We start from the raw sequence: 26,732 nt of genomic DNA on the forward strand, positions 1-26,732 counted from the left end.
GGAAACATTTTCACAGGTCTCTGGCACAGAACTCTCCCTCTACTTTTGCACAGTGCGTTAGTCCGAGCCCTGTGTCCTCTTCCTCTCCCCTGCCGGCTGCTGTCTCATGTTCAACTATGAAGTGAATACTGCAGAAGGGTGCACATGAACCAACAGTTTTAAAGCAATCGATGTGGAATTACATTGAGCAAAGTGAAGTGTCTCGATTTGCCCGGGAAAAAACGCAGGTACAATCATAATAAAAAACCTTGCTTTTCCTGATTATGGGCTGGAATTACAGTGTCATAAGTTTGCATCTGTGGGTTGGGTTGAGGATTAAATGGAAAAAGAATTGTTCATGATTTATAGGTTTTATCTGCCTTTTCATATATTCTTGCGCGTTAAAGAATATAATAAAGATGAAACAAACAATAATATGTTAACGTCTAATGATACCCCCATGAACACTGTACAAACTTATGACATCTTGGAGATTCCTGGCACGCCAACAAAACGAGTAAATCCTATTTGTTGTCATACAGCATGGCTATTCTATGAATGTGTTACGAACTGGACTGACAACGTCCCATAAATATTCCCAATGTGCTTTTGTGCTCTTCAAAAACACACTCCGGAGTAAATCTCTATATGCAACATGAAAGCAAAAACCATCTTCTAAGTGCACACTTCACTTAACAGCGCTTGTGAGTGCGCCTCTTCTGTCCTTGCTTTGATCTCAGAGGGACTCCCGTTGGAAAAGCCCCGTGAAGATTTATCTTGACATAAATGTTTGTGATAAAAGGGCGCCAGCGGCCACTGAAAGAGCTAACAGTCATAAAAATCGGTACAATCTCTGCATTTATATCTTTTTTCTTAAGAAAATAACTTTTACCAAGGCACATCATCAAAAGAATTTCCATAACATCTATCCCTCAAGCGTTTGAAACCCCTCGTTACCGCAACCAGATCACATAAACAAACCAGTCATTCTTTAAAGTGTGCTATGTATATTTTTCAATGATGCCACTGAAAAAGTATAATCTCATCTCTGGCCCTCAACAATTCATTCTGTCCGTCTTTGACTTTTCTCTCTTTTGGGAGGTTCTGTGCAAGAGAATCATCATGCCATTCAAATTGTTCTATAAAACTTAAAGGTGCATTATGCAACTTTTTATTTGAAAAAAAAAAAGAAGTTAATATTTGAGCGTATTTGACATCGTAGTGACCCAGTGGCTGTATGAGCGGTCAGTGTGGCGCCTTTACTTTCCATCACGGTGGTCTCTAGGACGCTCCAGGATCAATTGTTGGGAAGGTTTTCACTGCTGACGGATCCTTTCACCAGAAAACCTACAAAACAACTGGTCCTGTGGCGTCCTAGAGACAACCGTTATTGAAAGTAAAGGCCTCATGCTGACCACTCATACAACCGCTGGGTCACTACGAAGTCAAATGCGCACAAATGTCAACTTTTTTTTTTCCACGTAAAAAGTTGCATAATGCTGCTTTAAAAGGACATTTTCTTTTTTTTTTTGCTACAACAGTCATGTACAAATCCTGGACATGAATGTAAACTCGCATGACAAAACAGCTTTTTCATTTTTTCAAAACCCAAATATATATTTTTTGCCCTCCTGCAGTGTACGGAGAGAGTGCAGATAGGAGGTAAAAAAAAAAAATAATCATCAAAATAACAGTAAAAGTTGGTCACCAAAATGCACCACAGAGTCAAAAAGCAAAACCAGCTTGTCTTGTCAAAAAAAAAAAGAAAAAAAAAAAAATTCCCACCCCTTTCCCTCCGTTAGAAAGCACATGATGGTAAATATTGCTGTGTCTTCGGGGTGTAACACTATTTGGGGGACGGACCACCGGAGAGCGCGGGCGACGACACCTTGAGCTGCCATTGGATTGTATAGAGTCTTTAATCGCTCCTTTTTCTCCCGGTGGACTCCAAAACACAAATCAAAGTCATGTGGTTTTTGCACACACCAAAAAAAAAAAAAAAGATGACAGGAAATAACGCAGTCGAGAGCTTCAAGCCTCAAGAAAAAAGTTTTGAACCCCCCGTGTTGGTGTTGACGGTTGGAGGTTGGGTGGGGGGCGACTGGAAGCTGCCATGGGAGTTCACCAGTGTGTGTTTTTTTTTTTTTTTTTTTAAGCGAGAGCGGGGCGTGGACGAATACAGTCAGTAGAGGTCAGTGTGTCATCCCTTTACTTCAATATTCAGCTGGGAAAAGGTAAAAATGACAACTGGTCTGACCAAAAATGTGACGTTGACATTGAGCTGACTCTAAATATGCTCAAAATAGCATCGTATAACATGCATATTAAGTAATTTTCACATATGTTGAGTTTCCCGGCTGAATATGAACTAAAGGAATGACTTACAAACATTATAGGGCCGTAGTTATTTCGTTTGTCCAAGTCTTTATTCAAGTCTTTTGGCATGGTTTGGGGGAGAAATGGACGTGTGTAGCCCAGTCAGAGTAGGACAGTAAGAATAGGGTAAAGGTTGGAGGAGTGTGTAACCGGGGCGACGACCTGAGATCGGGGGGGCAACGGGTGAAGAAGAGGATGAGGTTGGAGGAGGACGAAGGCTCACCAAGGCACAGAACGACAGCAGGAGAGGGACCCCCGCTCTCCCTTCAACAAGCCTGGCCTCCTGTCCGTCTGTCTGACTCTTATATATAGATTTATATAGATAGATATACATCGATATACTCACTCTTTTTTGCCTTTTCATTACAAGAGAACATTTAGGAAAATATAATACAAAATTTAATACAAGAAATATAGACTACACTGGCTAAAATCACTTTAAGTGACAAGTAGCTTTTGTAAGCAACTCTTTTTCTAGTCTTTTGAGTCTTTTGTAGATTTTTTTTAGTTTTGTGCAGACCTCTCATGCAGGACTGGCCCCTTTTTCCAAGTATTGGAACGCCAAGCTCTAAAGACTTTCAGAGAAAGAGCCCTAACAATTCATAACTGGTCAGAGAGCGACAGAGCGCCTCCTCCGTCAATAGTGACTATTGTGCATTAAAAAGCTCTATATTGGTCAGCAGTGCCCAGAAGCTCCAGGAATAGCAGTTAGCGCAGGTGGAGTCCGATTAGTTTTGTTACAGCATAGAACTACTGAAAACGATTAGTTTGGATTAAGCAAGCTAAAAGAGAGGAAATCATTAGAGCTGGCTTGTTTTTTTTTTTCTCTTTTCTCATTTTCATGTTTTCCCACAGCTTTGACTTGATAATCTGGACACTTACACACTGAAAAAGTGGCAGCGCTGTAGAGAAATGATCACTCAGGGATGATAACGATATCAATAAGGAAAAAAAAAACACATCTCCCATAACACCTCATGGCCCACTAGAATCACTCCCAGGAAGCCAAAGTTTCCTGTGGTTATTGCTACATCAATTTGCTACTGAGAAGGACAAAAACACAAGATTTTGATCCATCTTTAGGTAAAAGAGTTTAGCAGTGAAGCAACTCTGTTTTAGTTGACACAGTAGTCCATCCACACCATAGGGCGTTATAGTGTAGTGGTCAGTAGTGTGGATTAGTGGTTAGACAGACCAACCAGAGGGAGACGTGACAATTTGGACAGTAACTGTACATCTATTTACAATGTGATTTCTCTGACAGCACCGGCACGTTTCCAGCTTCATTCAGGAAGACACTTTCAAGGTCCGATAGTTGCGCCGAAGAGCAAAGTGCAACAATGATCATTTTGTGCACTGGCCTAAGTGCAAAGCAAGATTTCATGTCACTGCTCGAAGCCGATGTCCCGCACATGCCTTACTTTACATAGATTAACAAGTCAAAGCTGTCACCGCACCACAGCAGTCCCCTTCTCGAAACAAAAACAAAAAAAACAATCTCCTCTCGCTTGACTGTCGGGGTTTCGGGAGGGCATCGGGAGGGCAGGGCGTGTCACGAGGTGCAGGTTGAGGCAGGATACATCGGGGTGAGGTAGGGTGAGTGGTTAAGGAAAGGAAGGCAGTAGTCAGGGGGAAGTGGCATGGGGGGGGCAGCCTTGTGTGCTTCCAGGAAAAAGTACCGCTGTGTGTTTTGGGCCGGTCCTGACAGACTAGCGGTGGGAATGGGCGCAAAGGGGGTGTGCGTGGAGGGGGCGGGGTGGGGGGGCGACTTGTAGGTGGGGTGCTCTAACAGTGGTGCGGCTGCAGTCTGTGGGAATGTGGGGCTGTGTAGCTGGCGTCGCTGCTGGAGCTGCTCTGGAGGCTGTAGTGGTCCTCCTCGCCGTCGCTCACACTGTCCACGCTGTCCGCCTCCACCGGCGTCAACTCCATGCCCTCGATGTCCACGTCTGCAACAGAAAGGCACGCAGTGATCAGTCGAGGAACAACGTTTTAAACACGGGTTTAAGCAAGTCAGACTGAATGCTTTATAATGCCATTGCACTGTTCGGTATATCAGTTTCTAAAGATAAAAGAAAAAAAAAAAAGTTTCACCCAGTCATAATATATTGTGAATAATAAGTCTGTTAACACCTCTTTAAGGGATATTTAAGAGATATTTGAAGAGTTTAGTGGTGCTAGGCTAGCGCATGTCTATGGTAACTAGTAGCCGACATTAAAAGCAGTCTGACCCAAGCACAGTGCACCTGAGGCAAATCATTTGTAGCACCAGACTACTGATATAAATGTCTGTGTTGACTGAATATTTTTTGAAATATAACCATTTTGCATTTAAAAAAACTTATATTTGAGCAGCATCAGCTTCCTGGCAGTAAGTGGAGTGATCTGCTCAGTTACCGGATCTACAGTAGTTTGTTTACCTGCGGCATTACTACACGTGGAATTCACAAAGGAGCTTTCTACAAATCAGATTTGGCAACGTTTGGAGGACTACCCGATTCCCCGAAGAGGTTTTTAATGCAGGCTACTAGTTACCATAGGCACGCGCTAGCCTAGAACTAGCCTAGCCCCACTAAACTCTTCAAATATAAGGACTGCATGAATAAAAAATAAAACACGAAAATGTGACAAAAATTCCCGATCAGTTTTGTAGGTCTTCGCTTTCAAATGAGGCATTACTCCGGCCTTTTGGCTGTTGCTCTCCAGTCGAAAAGCTTTTAGATTTGGGTAAAGTTGTGCTGGGGGTTAACACAAACTGTAATACTGTAAAACATGGTGAAATAATGTGTTTACACAGCAGAACCACATGCAAGACCAACGTTTACTAACCTACACTGACATAATTGCTACATTTCTCAGCTCTAAGCACTGGCTCTGGATTAAACTGGGATTTTAGCAGCCATTATCGCTGGGGGAGCCTGTAGATCTTTGCGCTCCAACTGCTAATCCTGCTCCATTGACAAACAACTGCGTGTGAACAGCTCTCAACCTGACTCACTACGGTAAAGCAGATTTACGCATAAATATACTTGAACTATCTGCGGATCAAATTAAGCCGTTGAACTAAAATCAACACAACCACTCGCAAAAAGAAAAAAAGAACCCGAGGGGACGCCAAAAGCCGCATGAGCCTGATCTGTTATCTCTAATCTATGGTGTTAACCCTTGACCTCGGGCATCACCTACAAATAGGGCAGGGGCTAATCATCAGCGGCGAACTTTTCCCCGAGTGCGCAGAGGTCCGTAGTTTATCTGTAGAAAGTGAAGAGGGTCGGCGGAGCATTTGCTAACGCACACAGGAATATCCAAATCCGGTCCGCGCTATAGCTCGGGCTGTTGATCATTTGCATAAGGGGATGTACATTGAATTTACATTAACCATCGTCATTCTCCACTGTGACCACATCAAGGCCCCTGTTTAAACCAAATGCCAAAGTAGAGCACGTTTGCAAACGCGAATGACAAAATGAAGGTTTCAATTCAGTCATCTCAGAAAACTTTTACTGTACCCTTCGCTCTTTGTTTTGCTCAAGCACAAAATATGCTGTATGGTACAATATTAAGAGCAAGAATGACACGTTTTGTTTTGTGAAGCGATGACGCAAAACCGAAAGATTTGCAAAGACACGGGATTGCTGAATCTGTGCCTTGTTGTGGAAAATGTTTTTGAGCTCTATGTGATTCTTGGTTTATCAGTTCGCATCTCTCTGAAAGTGTTAACGCTACAGGACCGGCTAAAAACTCGTGACAGTACAGAGAGACCTTTTGGATTTGGAGAGGTATTTTCGTATGTCTCCCAGTGAACCACCTTGTGACAAATTTCCCTGAAGCTCAAGGTTACATCCTGACTACCCCCCCTCCCCTCCCTCTGGCGTACCTTGCTCGGAGTCGGTGGAGATGGTGGAGCCCATGCTGTCGGTGCGGGTGCGCTCCACAGAGCCGGACACCGACAGCTGCTCCAGGCGCCGTTTGAGGTAGCGATGCTCTCTCTGCAGCTGCTCCTTCATGTTCAAAGCCTTCCTGTCCTGCTCCTCCAGCTTCTGCACCACGTAAAGACAAAACAAGCACTTTCTTTACCACAGTCTTTCTTTTGAACAACTATATTCTGTAAATATGAGTTACGTCTTCTCCAGTCAGACGAAGAGAATGGGTTGCGTTTTATACGGAGCATCATCCGCGTTCTGAAGCAGTGATTCCCAACCCAATCCTAGAATCAGGATTAAAATAGAACAAAATTGAAATTGAGAATTGGGCGGCACAGTGAAGCAATGGTGATCGCCTGGGTATAGGCGACTAGAGCTGCCGCCTAGGGCGCCATCTGCTGGTGGGGGTGCCGAATTGCGCTTTACTTTTTCAGAACCCATGCTCCTGCCATCTACAACATTGCAGATTTTCGGACATTACCTTTGGAACAGAAAGTGTGACTTGTGGCCTTTTGTGTTGGAAACTAGACATTTCAATCTTTCAAACTCCGGGCAGCCGCGTAACATCGCAGTGAAAATTAGTAAATTTCCTTTACAGGTTACTCCTCCAATATAACTGTTGTTGTTGTTAACTGTGTGCACGTTTCATGATTGCACTTGTTCTAAATTTTCTTTTAATTAATGGATAATCATAATAAAATAAAACTAGCCTTTTCCGTATCCAAAGTGTGTCCAAAAGGATTGTGAAAAAAGCAAAAAAACCTTTTTACAATTTTCGTTTTTTTGGAGGGGGGGGCAAAAAGGTTCTGGGTTCGATACCCCGGGGAGTATGGTGCCTTTCTGTGTTGTTTGCCTGTTCTCCTCGTTCCCCTATCACTAAAAACCTGTACACTAAGCGCCAGGATGAATGTGTTTGTGAGCGCTACTGTAGGACAGGGATGGAAACCACAAACCGGCCTACGGCATGTCCACACTAGAAGAAAATCACAACTTAAATGCATTGCTAAAGCAAAAAGGAAATTGTCCCGACCAAAAGGGATAAAGTCTGAATTGCAGATGAACCTGAAGAAGCCCAAGTACCACAGTTTGCTGACCGCTGCTTTAGACAGTCAAATTGCTGATGTTTTCTGATCTGTGGTAATTTCTCTGTAATGGGTGTGTCCATATGAAACTGACATGAAGTTTAATATCTTCTCTGGTTTGCACAATGTGAAAAAAACAACGACATAGACATTCTTTTTGAATATGTCTTTCAGCAACAATAAACAACAGTAATATTGACCCCTGCCCACAATCTAAAATGTCACTTGACTCATTGTGTGTTCGGATTAAAACGAGCATATTTTGAATGTGAAAGTTCTCGGTGGTGTATCAAAGCAACGTGACGTGAAAAGGAAAGAAACGCATGAGCGAGAAGTAACGCACGTCTTCAAACCAAATATGTGAGATAAACAGGAAGTGAAGGGTTAAAACAGGTTGCCTTTGAAATTTCCATCGACCACATTTGAGCTGTGCCAGTACATCTTTAACCGCTTGTTTCAAAACAGCACGTATTAAGTATTGTCCAGTGGTTGTATGATGCATTTTCTCTCGTGGAGTGCATTAGATTTAAATCAGATTACAAAGCAAACATTATTTCACCACTTTGGGCATGTCTTACAGCAAAACATTACATTATATACAGTATTTGAAGGGAATCTAGTATCGTAAAGGGAACAGTGCAAAATCCCTTAATTATAGCAATGATTAAAGTGAAATTATGAGAAACATTAGACAGCTACCTTTATATCATTGTTAAAGTCTCTTCTGTTTTACTTTTGGTATCACCTAATATAAAAGGCATCTTGGCAGTACCTTGATGTGCATCTTGGCCCTTTTGAGGAGGCTCAGTGTGGTGTGTCGCGCGCTGTCGGGACCCACGGGCACCAGCTTCTTCAGCTGTTCCAAGTACAGTCGTAGTTTGGCACGTCTGCAAACACACACCCACACACACACAATGGTGAATCAGCGTACATCGACCAGGAGACACCTACACACCTGATCACATGAAGTGGTTCCTACACATGCAGCAACTATCGTGGGTAATGTGAGGAATTATGTAACTGTAATGCAGTAAGGTTTTTTTTATTTTTAGGACTTGGATCATAAAAAATGTGGCGTGTTCAGAGTTGCATTCACATCAAATGTCAGCTTTCAAAGATGGCAATCTAAATCAGGGGTAGGCAAGTTTGTTTGGTGGTGGCCCCTTTCTTTTGTCCTAATCAAAAGGACAAAAGTCTAGCCCAAAGTCTAGATATATCTTATATGTCCTAACAGTAGGTTTGTGGCGGCGAGCCCAAGGAAATCCTATTTTAGCATTTTTTCTTTTCGTATTTTAACAGTTATCTGATATGTGATGTGTGTAATAATATTTCTCACAGTTCTCTTAGGGCCCAGAGGGCCTATGGTGGAGGTCCGGATTTTGTTGCCTGCCTCAAATGTAGATTAACGCTTTCAACCACAGAATGAAAATGTGTCCCAGACAAACACTCCGGCTCAGACAATGCAGGCTCTTGATCCATCTTTGCTGCCACAGTAAACCTCAGCAATAAACACAGGGTAAGCAGGCTGAGCCTATGGAGACCATATGGATAGGTCGCAGGAAGGGTGTTGCCTGTTTGTCCTCATAAAGGCCCTCTCAGTCATCTACTCCTGTCTGCTTCATTAAGAGGAGCCTTTGGGAAACCAGAATGAAGACACCATCTCTCTCTCAGCCTGAATATCACATTCCTTGATAGTAATGTTTACAACTATAAAAGTGCATAAAAGTATTTTCAATGGCCTTCAATGTGATATTTCATAATTGTGTTGTAACTTTGCAGCTGTGGTTTTCATTTACAATACACACACATGACATTAATAATGGCTATGTAGTCCCTGCAGCTGGTCTGAGTTAGCTCTGCCACCACTGTCTGATTTTGACAAGGATTTTTTTCAGGTAATTCCATGTAAACTTGTATTCGAAACATCATTTGGGGCCATTTGTGCACTATGGACCCAGGATTAGACCCAGTGCTCAGTGTTTACCTCTCTACAGGTGCACACAGGCGTTGCCCAAAAGGCCGTGTGAAAGTGCTCTGGCTCTTTTATTCGCTACAGTCCCAGGGGGCAGTCTGCTCCCCCGTCCTGTCCACTGCACCCCTCCAGTGCTTTGCTCCACCCTGCCAACAGCAACACACCCCAGTCCCGCTGGAAAACAAGTGTCCAGTGAGGACAGGGGCGGGGGCACCTTCAACCTGCCGGCCACAGCCACGTGAAGCACTTGGACAGTGGCCAGGGGAAGCAGAGCACAGGAAGGAGCTGGGGGTCTGCAGCGGGGGAGGGTCGGGAGAGTGTTTTTTGGGAAGGGAGTGGGGTCCGAGCTCTGGATGACTTTCTCTGAGCTTGAAAAAAGGCTTCTTTGAGTGCAGTGTGCTCAGCTGCACCAGGCAGCGCTCCATACACATCATCCCAGGGTAACTTGAGCCAATGGGCAACCATCTTGTACCCCATTCCACTCCCTTCACTCTTGTAATGAAAAAAAAAAACAAGGCGTTTCCCAAATACTCAGTCGTGAGCTGAAAAAACAGGCATCTCACCGTCTCACTCATGACAGCCCCACCTGTGTGCTGCTGGCCACATATTTAACCTGGCTCTCACACCGACCACATGAGAGCAGAGCCGCTTCCACGTACCCAGTACTGACACTTGTTTTCACTGCACCACAAATCAAAAGCATGAAGCTGTATACTCTGCCATAGGCAAACCCAGCACACAAAAGGCCTTTGAGGTCAATATACTGCACATACAAACCTATAGAAGATGCTTTTATCCAAACCTGTTATGTGACTCATCTTCATAATATGCTTTTCAAACAGATGCTGTGACAGTGAGGCAGCTGGGCTAGTTAGCTTCAGTATGTTGTGTAAAAGTAATGGACTTGGATGTCCTTGATCTTAATACATTTTAATACAATTCTCGACACCAAGGTGCAATCAGTGAAAATCTATAACTTGACACTTCATGCAACCTCAGTGTAACAGCACAATTCCCAGCATATCTGTTACAGCTATTACATTATTTACGCAGTCTCAACTGTAGAAAGTGTATTTTGATATGCACTACTACATGTGGTACAAAAGTGCTTTATTTGCTAATAATGGGTCTGTAAGAGCTACATGCCGCCCTTCATTTTGGGTAAAGCTGGCACTGGGTGCCCGACAGGCTGTCCCAGCAGCACGTGCTTTGTGGACACACACTATTCTCCTTCAGTGAGCAGCGCAGGACCCTCCCTCAAGTTTGTTATTGCTGAGCCAAGGCCCGGTCACGCAATGTTTATCAGAGTCCTTCAAAGAGCCGTGTAAATTGTATCACTGCATGAACGTGATGCTGTGTGTGCAAGAAGGAGAGAGTCTGCATGCTCTCAAATCTCAGCACCTTTTTTCTGTTGTTTTGGGTTCGGAACAAGATTATCTTTGATGTCACTTATGAATAAAGCTGCAGTGTGAGAGGTGCTTTGATTCCATGTTCTTAGTACTTTGTTTGGGCAAAGAAACACCATCTTCCATTCTTGTTTTCTTGCATACACAATTTTGAATTCATTTTGGAGAGGTAACAATGAAAATCCTATTCAGTGCACAACATGATAACAGCATCACATTTTGATGTCGACTGGTCCTCTAGTTTGATGTGTTTTTTTTAAAGAATACATTTTCAACTACAAAGAGCTTGGGAGTTTCTTAAGCTAGTGATGTCTTGTTTTGCTTGTTGTCGGCTATTGTTTGTTACATAAAGTGACCGTGAGCCATCGGGGTTTGTCAAACGTGGGTTTCAAAGATGTGAAAAACAATGAGCCTTCTGCTAAGCTGCTGCAGTTACTTTGGTCAAGCCCATCTGACTGTTCTCACGTGCGTAGTACCACGGGATGATTTGTGTCTGATCTCTGGCCCTCGCCCTCCCCAACCTCCCGCTGTCATCAGATGCAGGGCTCGGTGCCAAAACAAAGCAAAGACACTGGAGGGGGGGAAGGAGGAAAAGAGAAAAAGAAAAAAAAAGTTTTCCTCTGAAAGCTGCACTCTGCTGAAACTGGAACAGGCTATTTAAACTGCTGACTAGCTGCTTCAAGGTTAGCGAGTGCAGGCCAGGCTTTTCTCATAGTTCACAACCATTTTCAGGACCAATAAACGGGATGGCACACAGATCTTACGCCTCACAAACTAGAGGATCTTGGCTTTCAAATGAGGTATCCCACTGTTGTCTTTCCAGTCAGTACAAGCTTTGAGATTTGGGTATGTGTAACTGGAGAAAATAACCCTAACCCTAATGATATTTGAGAAAAAGGTCTGTTTCCCTCTGACGTCGGTGACTGGTCAAAACAACAGTCCTTCGAGGCTTATTCAGGCAGTGCACTGTTTAATGAGCGAGCTGCAGTGCATTCCTCCACAGAGCGCACAGGACCGAGTGGCCACGCTGGCAACGGGCCAAACGCACCGAATCAATGTCAAAGGTCACCCAAAAAAACAAAACACTGCTACTATGTTTCCTTCAATTGCAAGGGCTGCAGCGGTGAGCCATTTTTTACCTGCAGAGAAGTGATTTGTCTTAACTCCTGACCGTGGAAACTGCAGTATAAACCCACAATCAATTCACTTTGGAGTATTATTTGCTGCTAGTTACCTTGCACAATGCTTCTTAGTTTACTGCGCAGTCGACAGGACATTGTTGGTTGTGAAATCACACTTCATAAACAGGTCGTTTGTATAGTTTTGTACACGTTATACTTACTCATAATAGTATTTGCCAGTTTCAAAGGCATTGTCATTTCAAAGATAATATGTGGATGTGGCCAACAGATTGTGTGGCCCATTTATTTTGCATGAACAAGGGCACACTGGGTCATTTGATCCAGTTCAATTTAAATGCAGCATTTTTGCATATTGTATAAGAATAAGGACACACATGAATTGTCCCCTTTTCTCTTCTCCTTTGTGTGTACATAAATCTGAGTTTGTGAGTATAATTCAATGATTTACCACAACATTTCCCGTCTTGTACATGTGCTTGAGTGTTGTTTACTTCTTGTCTGAGCGGTGTGAGTGTAATGTCAAGTGAAAGTGGGGGTTGCATGGCGTGAGTGCAGATCTCTGTGGTGAGGTGCTGGAATCCGGGTTGCCAGGGGAGTGGTCCCACATCTGGCCTGCAGCTTTCTGGGCTAATGCGAATCTCGTACGACTGGAGGAGGCCTGGAGGTGCACAGGGACCCTATAGCCGCGGGACTGTTAGCAAACACAACACACACATAATAGTGGGTCTTTGACTGACCCTTCATCAGTCTGTCGGTCACCTCGGAGACCTGCCCGGCAAGTGTTTACATTGAACAGAGATCTGATGTGCCGCTTGTGACAGAGAACAGACGTTCTGGACATGTGAGAAGGGCTGCACAGTGTGTCGCCAAATTATTGTTGTGACAATATCAGCAAATGCATTATCCATCGTAAATGACACTGCGATTAACACTGAGGTCCTCCATTTGACAAAGATTTACACTACTCATAAAGCGGCTTCACATAATGGGTGCTAACTAAGATGACTGAAATGTGCGTCCTAATAACTGTAATTGACTTGGTCGTGGTTAAGATTTTGATTTTCCTAATTTTTTTTATTTTTACTTCCTTATTAAAAAAACGCACTCCATATCACGGGCTAAGACCAGTAAGACTCATGAGGGCATTCCTCATGTGAAAGCTAAGAACCTCCAGCGTTTAGCCACTGAGCTTTAACAAATAGAGGCTACACTGGCACTGACTGGGACTTTATCGGGGACAAGTCGTTTTTTTAACAAAAATACAAAATTGTCATGACATTTTTGCTCTTTTTGAGTCTTTGTTTCCCAGAAAACTGTTAATCAATCGCTAAAATAGTTGGCAGCTAGATTAATCGATTAGTTGTTTCAGCCCTACTTTGAACTATGAGCGCTAGTGGTTTGCCTCGCTGCCACACCGCAAACTTGGAGCCAGACGAACACAGAGACACGAGATGCTTTTATCGCCCCGATATGAAATGTCAGTGGTTTGTTTTTCTGTCACCAGAGAAGCCACACCCTCCCGCTGTGTGCAGGGGACAACAGGCCAGCGCAGACAAGAACAGTTCCTTCAGTAAGGCGAGCACATTCAAAAAGTACTCTAAAGAAGTACACTGTGCCATTGTAATTAACAGTGCTATTAATAAGTGCAAGATCCATGACTCATGACTATATAAACACAGATTTCACAGTCCTACAGTAGTCCTTATTCAGCACTGGGATAGCCTTGAATACTGTAGTTTGAATGCAGTCATAAGGAGATATAGGAACATACTTTATTACACATATGAGAATCTGAGGTAAATGTACTTATGTACTGTACTTAAAGGGACTAAACAGAGTTTAAAAATGTCAAAAAATATGTATTTTCCTCCCCCATGTCCTAATGTGTAGAATGAGCCCAGACTTATTCACCACAACTGCCTCTAAAATCATGCACTGTCACTCAAAAAGTTGTTACTTCGGGTCCGAATTGCCGTCATGCACGAGCTTAATATAGAAGGTGCAGTTACACATATGACCTGAGGAGGTAGTAGTGAGTATAAAATGGCCAACTTGCATCTTTATGTAGAGTTTTTGGGAACCTACTACTCTCACTCCAATACTTGGGAGAGAAAAAATATACTTTCAATAACATTTCTATAAAGGCTCCAAAATAAGCATTAGGATGGTATTTGAAGCACAGGGTTAGAAGATGGCAGTGTGCAGATGTACTGTCAATGCCAATGACTTATTCAAGGAAGAAGGTTTCTTCCTGTCGCGTTGTTGTCCTGGTGGTGTGTTCGGGCATGATCTTCATGATTCACAACACCTATTTAAGATGGTTTGTACATTTTATTTTTACTCTGATCTTTATGAAAGGGCCAACCAGCTATTGAAGCTAAGGGTGTACTCACTTATTCCTCACTGTCCTGTGAATGTTTACATGTTATGGCCAATAACAAAATGACAACATGTGATTATTTGGGTGGTACTAGTTTAAGCAGACACTGTTTACTCATTCTTGTGATTTAAAAAAGATCAGGCCATATTTTATGACCAAATTATGCAGAAACTTTTTCCTCCCACTGTATTTTCTAATGTGAATACTCCACTTTAACAGAACAAATTTTGTGTATAGATATATTTCACCACCCCTGATCCAATATCATAACGTTATGACCATTTCATTTCTAGATTGTCAATGCTGTACCTCTATCTTCTCATATGAAAAAAACAGAAACAACAATACAATTCCTTTCTTCAGTCTGCGCTGATTAAACGACAGGAAATGGCTTATTGAGCACTGTGTTGTTCGCTCATCAGTGCCACGGCCACAAAGCAAGCTGGAATCCCCACAAAAAAGGGGTGTGGGAATCCCTTGCCTAATTATTAGATTTATTTGATTCTCTTTCGTTTACTCCCTCGCGGTGTAGATAAATCCAAAGCTTTGCACATTGGGAGAAACACAGACCGATGTCAAACATAATATAGAGAGGTGAAAAACACACAAAAAAGGCGAGTGACACTTCTGAGTCAAGCAAATGACGGAGCAGCGCGATCATTGGCTGCCCGTGTGTGATCCGAGGACATCTGTTGTAGCAATATTGGAAGGACTAGCCGAGACAAGTCCTGGAAGTTTGATAAACACACACGGAGGAGCTTTGTTTTTGTTTTTTTCTTAAATGAATCCCTGTCAGTGAGTCACTCGCTGTAACCTGGTGGCATGTGAGACCATTCTGGATCGACAAATCACTGTCAAAGTTGCTTCCAAATACAGCGACGACTTGCCAAGTTTCGGAAGCTCTGCAAAATACAATACGCAGTCATGGCTGGGATGAACGCTACGGCTGCATTCTAGCAATCCTCGGCTTGCAAGTTAGATGACCCCACTCCCGCGAGCGCCCCCCCCCCCCACCCCCCCACCCCCCACCACCACACAAACTGCCTCTTACTTAACTCTGCATTCCAGCGTATGTGTGCGTACTCCGCTGACCTAAATTTCAGCTTTGTCACCGGAGGCGGACGTGTCAAGAATTCTCGGGCCTTTCTCTGGCACCAAATGGCTCGGATCGAACTTTAAAGCATCCCAATTTACGCCCCTTCTATTCTTCTGAGTTCTGCTAATAGGAATAATTTGTTCTTGACATTAAAAACCCCTAAAGCTTAGCGCGCACCTTGTCTGAGGGCGTGCTGCACCGCTCTTTTATGAGTTTCAGATGTTCAAGGCCAAGTTCACTGACACAGATAAACGACGTGTTACCTGAGAGGGTGCAGGCGTGTTCGCAGCAGGAATAATTAAGGTCTGTGCAACAGTCGCATTTCGCACACACTCAAATAACGCTGAAAAGTGCACATACAGTCACTGCCTCAAAACCCACGGGGATCACGCAAAGATTGTAACACATTTGATATGGCAGAGGAAACAACAAAAAACATAAGGTTATAGAGAGAGGCATGCATTTTTTACCCTGTGACCCAGACAAAAATCTAGTTACAGGACTAAATTGAGCCACCGTCAGTCCCACTAACCTCATACAACATAGAAACTGTGTACAATATCATCCTCAGGCCACAAGCAAACATACAGTCAATCAGGTATATAGAACTGTGAGGAAATCAATCGCTTTGACCGCACGCAGCTGAGGAGCCAATGACCCGGGGCGGCACGAATTCCACGTGCGACCCCCTGTTCATCTCATTGTGGACAAACAGGCAAATCTGACAATGTTTCCATCCGTTCAATCTGATTCGGAAATGCGAACTACAGGTATCATTAATATTACTATGTCAGAATGTACAATTTTAACTTTTTTGTCTCATGGACTTACATTATTTTAGTTCAGTAGGCGATACATGCTGGATATAAGTATGTAATTATGAATAGAGATGCACCGATCCAGCTTTTTTGCTTAAGATACGATACTCGGGGTTTGAGTATCTGCCGATATTAACCGATACAAAGAGACTTCCTTAAAAGTGGCTGCTGTGAGTGAAAACAGAGTGATATCAAGTCTTATCTGGCTATTTTATTTTATTAGGTGATTCATCAGCATAATTTCTGTGTGACGCTAGCATTAGCATACTGTTGCTAGCCTCGGCATTTTGCATGGCGTTCAAAAATACAGAGGTTTAAACTAAGTCGGCGATTTAAGTCTATATTGTAGTTGGTGAAAGCTGTGTTTTTAAAGGAGAGAGACAAAACAGGCATCGGTTCAGTATTAGCTATTTGTAGCCGATACACAATATATTTCCTACAGTATCGGCTCCGATATCGGATGCCAGTATCAGATCGGTGCATTCCTTGCATGTCTAATCTCACTGAAATATGTGGACATGAAAAGAATTGCTGCACGCTGTTTGACGTATACTTCCTACACGGATGGTTTGACGTACAGTTCGCCGTTCATTACTGGAGGTGATAAGCCTTGCCCGTGCAGCCCTAATGGCTTTGGGTCAGCACACCGAAGGAATGCAACCGACTGTGACATTTGAGGAAGTACAAAAGCCGGGTGCACACATGTCAGCAGGTGAAAGTCTCACACACAAGTTGGAGTCACGCTGTTTATGTGATTTATAATTAATTTCCAAATGTGTCGAGAAAAACGCAGCGAGTTCAAACAAAAAGAAACTAGGCCAGAAGTCCGATGTTGATAAAGGCCCTCAGTGCTGTTCTTGCTATCCTCAAGTTTCTGCTGACTCAGGAACTTTTTAGGGGCAGAACGAAGATCAGCAAGAGCAGAGGGGGAAAAAAATACATTGTAAAAGGAAAAAAAAAACAGATGTGGCCTGTGGGGGAATAGACAAAAGGGTGAAGTAACGGGGGCTCTGCGTGGTGTTCCCTCCCACTGACACACTGCCATAACTCAAAACAAGGAGCAAGGGCCCAGACTAGCCTTAATACACACACATGCCACACACACAAAGACAAGCTGAGGGGAAAGAGCTTCTCCAAGCCCAAATAAGTCATCCATCACAGCTGGGAGTACAGGGCACCAGGAGAGTAAATTTAATTAGAGGGAAGATCCGAGCGTGACAAACTCAGAGCAGCTCCTGTGTCCGAGAGGCACGTGGACAGTCACAGATTCGCATGGGCCGCAGTGGAACTTTGTTGGACCGTAAACTCGACGTCAAGTGTTTAGAATGTGGTGGAAGCAGAACAAACTTTGATCAACTAAATAATAATTAAGTGGAAAAACTTTGTTGTGCAATACTGTCCTTTGTACCTTTTCTGAGGGGGACTTTTAACCCTTCAAAAGACAGACTATTTTGTCTTAAAAGTCTTAAGCACTCGTATAAAAATACTTTTATTTGACTCCTGTCCCATTTACAACAAATTTACAAAAGACACATATGGTATATTTTCCAAAAGTAAATCATCTGGCCTTTGACACCGATTTGTTGCGTGAAAATTGGGAGAACGCCTGTGTATGATTTCATAAACGAAACCGATATCACCTGACGTCTGTGCGGTGTCTACGTGGACAAAAATAGCTGCGTAAATCCTTTCTTGCTTCAATTTAGGCAAGTGTGTTCACATAGCAGAAGCTCACAACTCAGATTTCCTGTTAACAGGTGATCAGTGGGAAAGGCAGAGTGTCTGTGGTTTCATCATCTCCGAGACCTTGCTCAAAAAGGAAACGCGTGGTGCATTGGCACAAATGAGACCGACGCCAGAAAGGAGCGATCACACCACCCTGTTGAATGGACGCTGTGTGTGACACTTTGCAGCGGGATGTGCCAGTGAGAGAAGGTAGCAGTGTACGGGGCCTACGCAGAGCTGTCATGGTGCACACAGGTTGGAGCTGATAAGGGGGGGGTTGCATCAGGACAGGGCACATCGGGCCGGGGCTGGCACCCACCCAGACATCTCTCCCTGATAACGGGACACAAATATATGCCCGCTCACCGCAGCCAAGCCTCCAGCCGTCACTTTTATGAGAGACAACCAGCATGCAAGCGATCCCAAATGAGCTGCCTGCCAATGGCACAAAGCAGGCCGGATGAAAAATAGAACGTGCCGACAGCATTCAGTATTTAAGAGGGCGAGATATTAAAGTCAAAAGGTGGGGTTTATGAAGTAGGCCTGGGTTTTGCGAACAATTGCGGCACGGGGTTTCGTATGTGACAGCAGAAACTTCGAAATTAAGAAAGAGGCTTCACAATTTTACAGATCAGCTTCCATTGCCAATATAATTAGATTCAATCTGTAATAAAACATAATCATGATAATAAAGGGAAAATGCCAACTCATTGTACGATATCTTCTTGATTGCTATCATCAATTAAAACTCGGCTTGTCACGATAACAAATTTGAAGTTCGATATATTGAGGCAGGAAAGTATCGCGATAAATGATGTTATTGATTCTAACGATACTAGACACTGTCAACTCTCAGGCATAAAACGGACAGTAAACCTTTGTTCTAAAAGTGCATCATCATATCCTAAAATACCACACAAGCTGCAATAACCATGAAATATAATGTAACTCTATTTGCTTCAGTTAATTGAATTTTTACAAAGAAAGAATGGGGGTAAATGCTAATAAATGAACAGACGATAAATATCGAGCCCAAAAATGTATCGTTTACCAATGCAAAAAAAGCTTATAGTCTAATGATGTCCTTGTCGATATATCCTTGACATGTCATTTTTATGACAGAAAATGTTGACGACGCACTAAAACTTTTGTGGAACTGGTAGGCAGGCGTTGCAGGCGAGCCACCTGGTCTACCTCGTGAAACGTACAGTACAAGGATGTGTCAGGGCGGTCGTAAAAACACGGCACATGATCAACACAGACAGTGAGTCAGGCCTGCAGCGTCGCGGCGACTGAGGCGTGAGCACCGTCAGGCCCCTGAACCGATACCACCCATTGGACTGGAGATTAGCTATGAAGACAGCTTAGGAACTGGTCATTCAGCTACTGGTTTAACAGGACATCTGACTGGTGAACCAAAAATGAAATGACGTGAAGCAAGGAGAGGCAACTATACTCAACATCAATCCATATACATTTATAGTATGCTTTGGGAAGTTGCTCATTCTCAGCTACATTTTTTGGACCAACAAAGAGAAGTCTTCGAAATGTAGATTCTGGAATTTGTTTTATTGGTTTCAATTTTGTTTTTACTTTATGTATTATATATATTAACATGGCGTATTTGTGTTCTTGGATATGAGGTTAACAAGTTCAAATCAAATAGTGTTTTTATTCATAATCACAATGACTTTTTACATTATGCAACATTTGTTAATGCATGCCGTTTTAGTTTTGGATTTCAAGACGATTATCCAACCAGCAGAATAAGCCCCACACTTGAGAAGTGGCCTGTTGACATATAGTCAAACTTGTGCTTGTGCCGTCATCAAACCAAGTTCAGTGGAAGTTGTAGTGTAATTTCCTTTAATGTCTGTTTAATAACAACATCAGATATGTAATATTACCCATTGACTTGATTGCTGAGATTGAATGCTGCAATATTTAAAGATATTTCACAATAAAGGGAGTGAAGTCACTGGCTTTAGAGCTGGAGGCAATCGTTTGAAGGGAAAAGTTTAAAGCAGGTCATGTTTTTTAGGGGTATTTTAATATTTCGTTCCTTATTCTAAATGCAGATTTCAGATACTTTGAAATGATGGTAATCTGTTTTGGTATGACACAGGATAATACGTGGTGAGGTGACATTCTAAAGCCTGATGTCAACGTTTCGGGCACAACACCTGGATGTCGGTGTAATGACCGTATAATTTCCAACCACAGGTCCAGACAGGGATTTAATCAGGATGCAATGGTTAGCAGAGGAAAATAACCCTTCACTGCACGAACCGTCATTATAAGAGAGCGGCATTTTTCACCAAAAGCAGCCATTAAAATGAAAAGAATCATGGGACATTTCAGAAGCAACTTTTGGACAGCGCAATCTAATGCAGCACACGATTTAGTGTAATATTAATCTTTATTAAGTTATAATGAAGACGCTCATTTTCACATCCACAAGTACTCAATACCCCCACGTGATCTCTTATTGCAATACTCAACCGTTATTGCATATTACATGTTTTCTGTTACTAAATAATGAATGAATGTTACACTCCTGCATCACTGAGAGCAGGACAGATTTTTGGGAGAGAAAAACTTTTCCGACACACTACTAATAATGACAGAGGAAGTGAATTAAGACATAATGGAACTTCACGCGGCCTCACATGTCACCTCAGCTGGACGTCACAAACCAACCGCGCCCGTCATCGGACATGAAGTAACCCCGTGTGTCGACACCTGCAGCCCGCCCCAGTCAGGTCAGAGAAGAGGAATATGTCTCTACAAGTTCCTCTATGCACACACTACTACTACTCACACATTACTCACTCCCAACCATGTGACTCTAGCAATGTACCAGGCCTCCCCTGAACTGACTGTCAGAGAGTCACGTAAACACAACTGTTAACTCCGGCCAAAGTCACATCAGCTGTTTCCTGAGTCGTCTGTGGTTGGTCAAACCACAAGTGTAGCTTGTGATGACTTTCTGTGGAAAATGCAAGGGTGCTAAATTGATTTCTGAATTTTCATCATGAAAGTTAAATGCATGCTTGGTGAGTTTTGTGTGTCTGTGGCCAAGCAGAAGGAAAGTGTGTTTAAAATATATGACTTAAACAAAATATAAATAGAAGTGGAGTAGTAAATATTTGCCGAGTTGTAGAAACAGGCTGAAGTACAAGAAGACCAGTCTCCTCTGTAACTCAAAGACGTCGACGCTGCGCTTTTGAAACCAGCTTATTTTCAGACAAGAGAATTAACTCCTTTGAAGATGACCTCTGATGTGATCTGCAACTCTTTTCACTGCGAGCCAAGATATGCGATGCTCACCTGCAGCCAGCCTCCCCTGCGCTATGTGAGGAATGCACGGAGGCTGGCCACGAGATGCATGCTAATAAGACAAAATATGAAAGATGGGGGAGATCAGAGAGGATCAGACGTCGCCTTACCTGTGTTTTTCCAGCTCGTTGTGCGACGATCTGCAAAAGAGAAGAAGAACAAATGTCATTTACAAAAAAAAAAATATATAGCCACGTCGATTTACATGGCGTGCAGGAGTGTGTATTGAATTCTAGAGCCGAGGTTGACGCTTGAACGTAAAAGAAAAGTGTCAAAAAAAAGATCAAAGAGGCGGAGGGGGGGGGAGACTATAATGCTGCAAGACAGGCCTTATCTGCTTTATATTCATTGGTTGCTTGCAGGCGGCTTGTGTTCGCTGTGGAATTAGAGCATGCACTTTAATGTTCTTGAGCGTGCATCCTCAAATAGACACTTTAAATTATAATAAGTGAGGAAAAAAATTGGCTCTTTTTGTAAGCTCTTTGGCCTTTGTGTGACAACTGTCTTTCTATGTGTTAAGCTTGGTAAAGTAATGGTTTCCTAATAGGCAACAATTAGACAACTGTGTCCATCCACAACTTGAGCAGCGTGTCCCAGTTTGCTTTAAATACGCGAGGCTTTTGAGCATTATCCACCTTATTTCCCTTTTCTGCATTTTGTTAAAATTCCATGTCAAGGTTTGAAAAGGCAGAGTTGTACATTCCTACTTACAGAGACATAAAAAAAAAAGGCTTGAGTGTATATAGTTAAAAGGACAACTTCTACTACTAATGTGCTTGACATGAGGTAGAATTTACAAGCTAATTGAACTGAATTGGTATTTCAACTAATTGTCAATTTGAAATGAATGAGTAAACTGGTCCAAAGAAAGCCGTTATCAATGGGAACGGCAGCAGTCCCCTTTTATACCCGGCAGTTGAATGAGGTCTAGCCGGCCAAACTAGTAAATGCCCTGAAAGTGACTGAGTGAGGCTGGAGCGCGGGGCCAAAGCGCCCCCAGTAGCCTAGACTTACACCCCCACCTCCGCCGGCTGCTCCCATCAGACACACAAACAGCCTGAGAGCAGCGGCAGCGGTGCGTGCACGCAGGCCCGCGCAGTGAACACAGAGAAAAACACACTCAGACGTCTGGAGGCCCGAGACGCTACAGAATTCCTCAGCGTGTGGGCTATTCCGAGGACAGCCCTATTATGATGGGAGCAGCGAGGGCACCGCAGTCCATCTGAAACAGGCTCTCTGTTCATGGGACCGTCATGGATACCACCAAGGCAATAAAAACAAAAAACAGCAACAACAAAGAGCCCGGCGGACAACAAGTCTTTTCACATTTTCCGCTGTTTTGAGGGTCCTTGTGTTGGCTTGAGCAGAGGTTCCCACAGCTGTGCGTGACACTTGACCATACATCTGGGGAAGCTGCACTCGGCAGCGCCGCTTTCGTTAACAACAACTAATTAAGGCCTGGACAGAAGCTACGACTGGGGGATCTAAAGAAATGCATTGACATGGGCCACTGTTTTGTGTTGTTGCATATTTTCAATGTGCAAGTTGCTTACTGATCAGATCACTTTATGTTGGAAGTTGTCTATAACCTAAAGTATGTTGTGTAGGCCATTTTGTGCAGAAAAGTCCAGTGATGTTTGATTAATGTTGTGCAGTTTATCAATGTAACATCTCGTTTCACTTTTTCACAAACACTTTCCCCACATAGACAGCAAATGCGGGCCTATTTTTAAGAAAGTCTTGTGGTAGGCATTGGTAGATAACTGGATTATTCACATCCAAGTCCAACAAAAACAAGACAGCAGCGCATACAGTACGCTAGAAACTGTTCCTTTCATCTTTCTTGGAGTGAGACACACGTTCATTCTACTGAGGCATATTTCAAGTCATCACTGATCAAACAGGTTTGGGTAGTAGTAGTAGTAGTAGTAGTAGTTTTGGTTCTCGGTCATTTTCTTTTTATCCTTATTCTTTGCGCAGTATTATTTATCTGGTCTTAAAGCTTCATTAGATGCCGTTATTTAAACTTTCATTGCACATATAAAACGAGACAATATCAAAATGTCACTTAGCTTTTTACACTAAACTGTGAATGTCAGCAAAGTCAAATGTGAACAAAGAGTGTCAGTCATTTCTGGGTACAATATGGAAATGTCACACGGAAATCATTGGTCATAACCTGGAAATATCGCTGCCTATTTCATGGAAAGGGATCACCAATAAACCTGTAGAGTCAGCCGGCTGGCACACACCTATGAATGTTATGTAAGAGAGCACAGAGTCTCACGCAAATGATTTGGGTATTATCGTAACAGAGTTAACATGAAATGGTAACGCGGGTGATTGTTGTTATGTAAGCAGAAAAATGAAAAATAATGTTAATGTTTTAGTGAAAGCACAGCCAAAATGTCGCTTTTCTTCCTGGGGTCCAACAAGAACTGCAGACAAGGAAGTTTCATCTGCTCAAAAATAGTCTCTTTTTCAGAACCAGTACATCTGTGCCATGGGTAAACATGTTATACATATTTAGGCTGGGTTAGGGAATTGTCCTTACAACACCAGCTAGCTAAAAATACAAACACAAGATCAAACATGTTTTACTTCGGTGCCCCCCAGCATCCTGTTTATTCCAGAGACTAAAGTTGGACTGAGGTAGCTGCGCATTAAAAGCAGTTTTGGGATTAGCGTAGTTGGAAACATGCCAAAATAAGGTGAACAAAAACAAAGTTTGTCAAATGGATGCAAGTTGAAGCTGTTATTTGTCATGGTCGAGGCACCACACCCACCTGCCACAGCCCTCCTTTGCACCGGCCAACCCCCCTCCCCCAGCAACCAGCTACACTAGGAATTCTCCTACCTCTGTTTTGTGACAAGACAAACACATACAATTACACTGGCTCTTTCATATGACACATTTCTGAGCCTGTAATTACTGCAGCGAAACAAAAGCCCAAAGCTGCCGTTCATGTAGTGGCAGGGCTCGGGCTAAATGGGGTAACACTAAACTTTCCTCAGAAAGAAACAGGGGGTGGAGTTGGGGTGTTGCTCCGTGACGCGAACGCTTTTTTGCAAAAGTCTGCAAGGTTCATCGCGAGGTGATATTTGTGATTATTTACCACAGTGGCCTGGATTTATATCAAAACTCTCACGCAGGGGTCCAGTTATGTCATAGAGTTGCTCGTGCCAGATGGGTTGTGCAATGCCCCAAAAGATCAATGTTTTGTGTTTAATGTCGTTTGAGTCATTTCTGAAACAAGCTCTGGAGACAATATTGAAATTTGGACGTGAACACATAAGCTTAAAGGGCCTTTGATTAAACATTAAACTACTGAGTCAGATGCAACAGAAGTGAAACTGAAACTACATTGTATCATATAATGAGAAGTTCGTGGCTAACACATTTGCAGCCAGTCAGCATTACTTTTTTGCCATTAGTCGGCAATGAAGTGCAGATGTAATTCTCAGCAACAGGCACAACAGCAACACCAGCCCACTTGAGTTCGCAAATTTGTATTGGGCAAACATTGCACTTTGCATCATCCTGAGTTAAAGTAATACAGCAAACAGCCACTGACAAATAATCTACTTAGCAAAGCGAGATCTATTGTTTGAAAGTGCAACATAGGAATACAATGATTGTTTCATAGCAGAACTGGGACAATGATATTCCCTCCTTCCTCCCCTTTGCATGGTGCATAATAACGGGGAAAGCAAAAGTTACATTGTAGCGTCATGGCTTTTTTGTTGTTGTTGTTGTTGCTATGACCCCTTGTAAGAAACATATGGGCGTGTGGCTTAAATTTGAGACTTCTGTGCCTTTAGAGACTTTATTCATTCTCCCACAAGCAAAAGCGTGTCAACCACATGAGAGGAGGTCTATTTGGGGCTTTGCAAAGGTGTGAGAGTATCGGTGAGAGACTGGCAGGAGGCTGCGTGCGCCGAGTGGCTGCGTGCATGTCCGCTGTAGGGTCTGCAAAGAGGAGGTGTGCGTGAGAACCGGAGTGGGAGTGGAGGCAGTAGAGTTGACAGTGTACGCGTGGCAGTGTTTATTGGAGAGACCAAAACAGAGAGCCAAGCCCAGGCAGAGCGCTTGCATTAGCGGTGACAGAGAAGGCATATGAGTGCACGAAAACACATCCCCTTCCCATCCCACCGTGGAGCGGATCACATGCTCGCTTTGAAACAAACTGACAAAGTTATATTTACCTATTGTTCTGAGCTTTTCTGTTAATGGGCGACGGTTTCGTTTTCTTTCGGGAAAAGTCGTTACTGAAGGGTAATACAGATGCATAGCCGTGTTCTGCCTCTGTTGGGGGAGAAAATAGAAATCGGGGTTAGTTTAGTCCACCGGCGGAAGAGGCGCAAAGCCTTTCAAACCTGTATAAAATAACGTGGAACCAACAAGCTCGTTTTGCTTCTTCGACATTCAGTTTTAGAAATGATCTCTTTCATTCCATGACAAGTTATGATAGAGCCTCATACAAGCACGTCTCTTTGGTAAGCCTGATTAATATGAGCGAAGGGAGCTTATTGGTTCAATGTCACGTAAAAACCCACTTTCAGGACTAAATGACTAACAATGCGACAATCAGACCACACATAACGCATGTTCTACACTAAACACAATGCAATACATGCTCGATAAAACATGACACATTATAAATGTTGAAAATAAAGCATATTTCCCTTGTTTGCAGTGCTCGATGCTGTTTGCCCCCATCGCATGTTCTATGTCTCATTGTCTTTTAAGTGACATCATACCTGCACCAAGGCACTAAGGTAAACTTTATTGCTGATAATACTGTTTGTCTAAACCACTCGATCCGATTACAAATTGACAGCAAGTTATCCCTTTGGCTGATCAATTTGGCATGAAATACCTCTGTCTCTTCTTTCCAAGTACTCTGCAGCCTCCAGCAGAATTAAAAGAGAATTAAATTCCATCATGTTGCCTCGATATAAAAATAGAAATCGTCTATTTACACAAATATACAAGTAATAAAATAATGGAATGGGAATAAAAACAGTTTCAGAGCGGTGCCCGTGCGTGGCTATTCTGTTCTGAGTCTTGTCGACTCCAAACTACAGTATCAACAGCACCTAACTAAAACTATGGGACGTGAGTGACCGCACGTCTGTCCAATGTGTAAAGCTCGAGGGCGGGTTGTCCACATGCGCTTCAGCCAATCAGGAGTGACTAGTGGTGTGTGCGCCGATGTTATTGGCTGCAAAGTCTGCGAGTCATCTGGGACATACCCTAGCAACAGTCATATGTCCCATCCCCCGGCTGTGCATATTGGTGTGACACGCAGAACCGCTCCATTCATTGGTCCCAAGAAATCCTGGGCGTGCATCATAGTTGAACTTGGGTTTGTTGTTTTGGTTGAACAAATTTGATAAGCACCAAGTAGACTTTGGGATTTTGGCCGTGGAGGAAACTATAGTCAACCTACGTGGCTCATTATAGCCTATAAAGAATAAAGGGCAAAGGGAAAAA

General features: G+C 43.1%; 1 protein-coding gene across 1 annotated transcript; it reads right to left on the reverse strand.

Annotated features, from left to right (window-relative positions):
- Positions 1-1,738: 1,738 nt before the first annotated feature.
- On the reverse strand, positions 1,739-26,322 carry mxd4 (MAX dimerization protein 4). The gene is made up of 6 exons (XM_079552733.1): positions 26,116-26,322; positions 25,442-25,541; positions 21,346-21,375; positions 8,130-8,244; positions 6,230-6,392; positions 1,739-4,301 (listed from the first exon to the last, which is right to left on the reverse strand). The coding sequence occupies exons 1-6, from the start codon at positions 26,180-26,182 to the stop codon at positions 4,141-4,143; spliced, it is 636 nt and encodes a 211-aa protein (XP_079408859.1). The 5' UTR covers positions 26,183-26,322; the 3' UTR covers positions 1,739-4,140.
- Positions 26,323-26,732: the final 410 nt, after the last annotated feature.

The sequence above is a fragment of the Gobius niger genome, assembly GCF_951799975.1.
Source record: "Gobius niger genome assembly, chromosome: 3".
Taxonomy (NCBI): Eukaryota; Metazoa; Chordata; class Actinopteri; order Gobiiformes; family Gobiidae; genus Gobius; species Gobius niger.

Coding starts and splice junctions, on each gene's coding strand:
- mxd4 (XM_079552733.1), bottom strand. CDS start 26,182: ATGATGGAATTTAATTCTCTTTTAATTCTGCTGGAGGCTGCAGAGTAC. Junction 8,245..21,345: donor AACGAGCTGGAAAAACACAG/GTAAGGCGACGT, acceptor GTGTGTTTGCAG/ACGTGCCAAACTACGACTGT. Junction 4,302..6,229: donor CTCCACCGACTCCGAGCAAG/GTACGCCAGAGG, acceptor TTTCTGTTGCAG/ACGTGGACATCGAGGGCATG.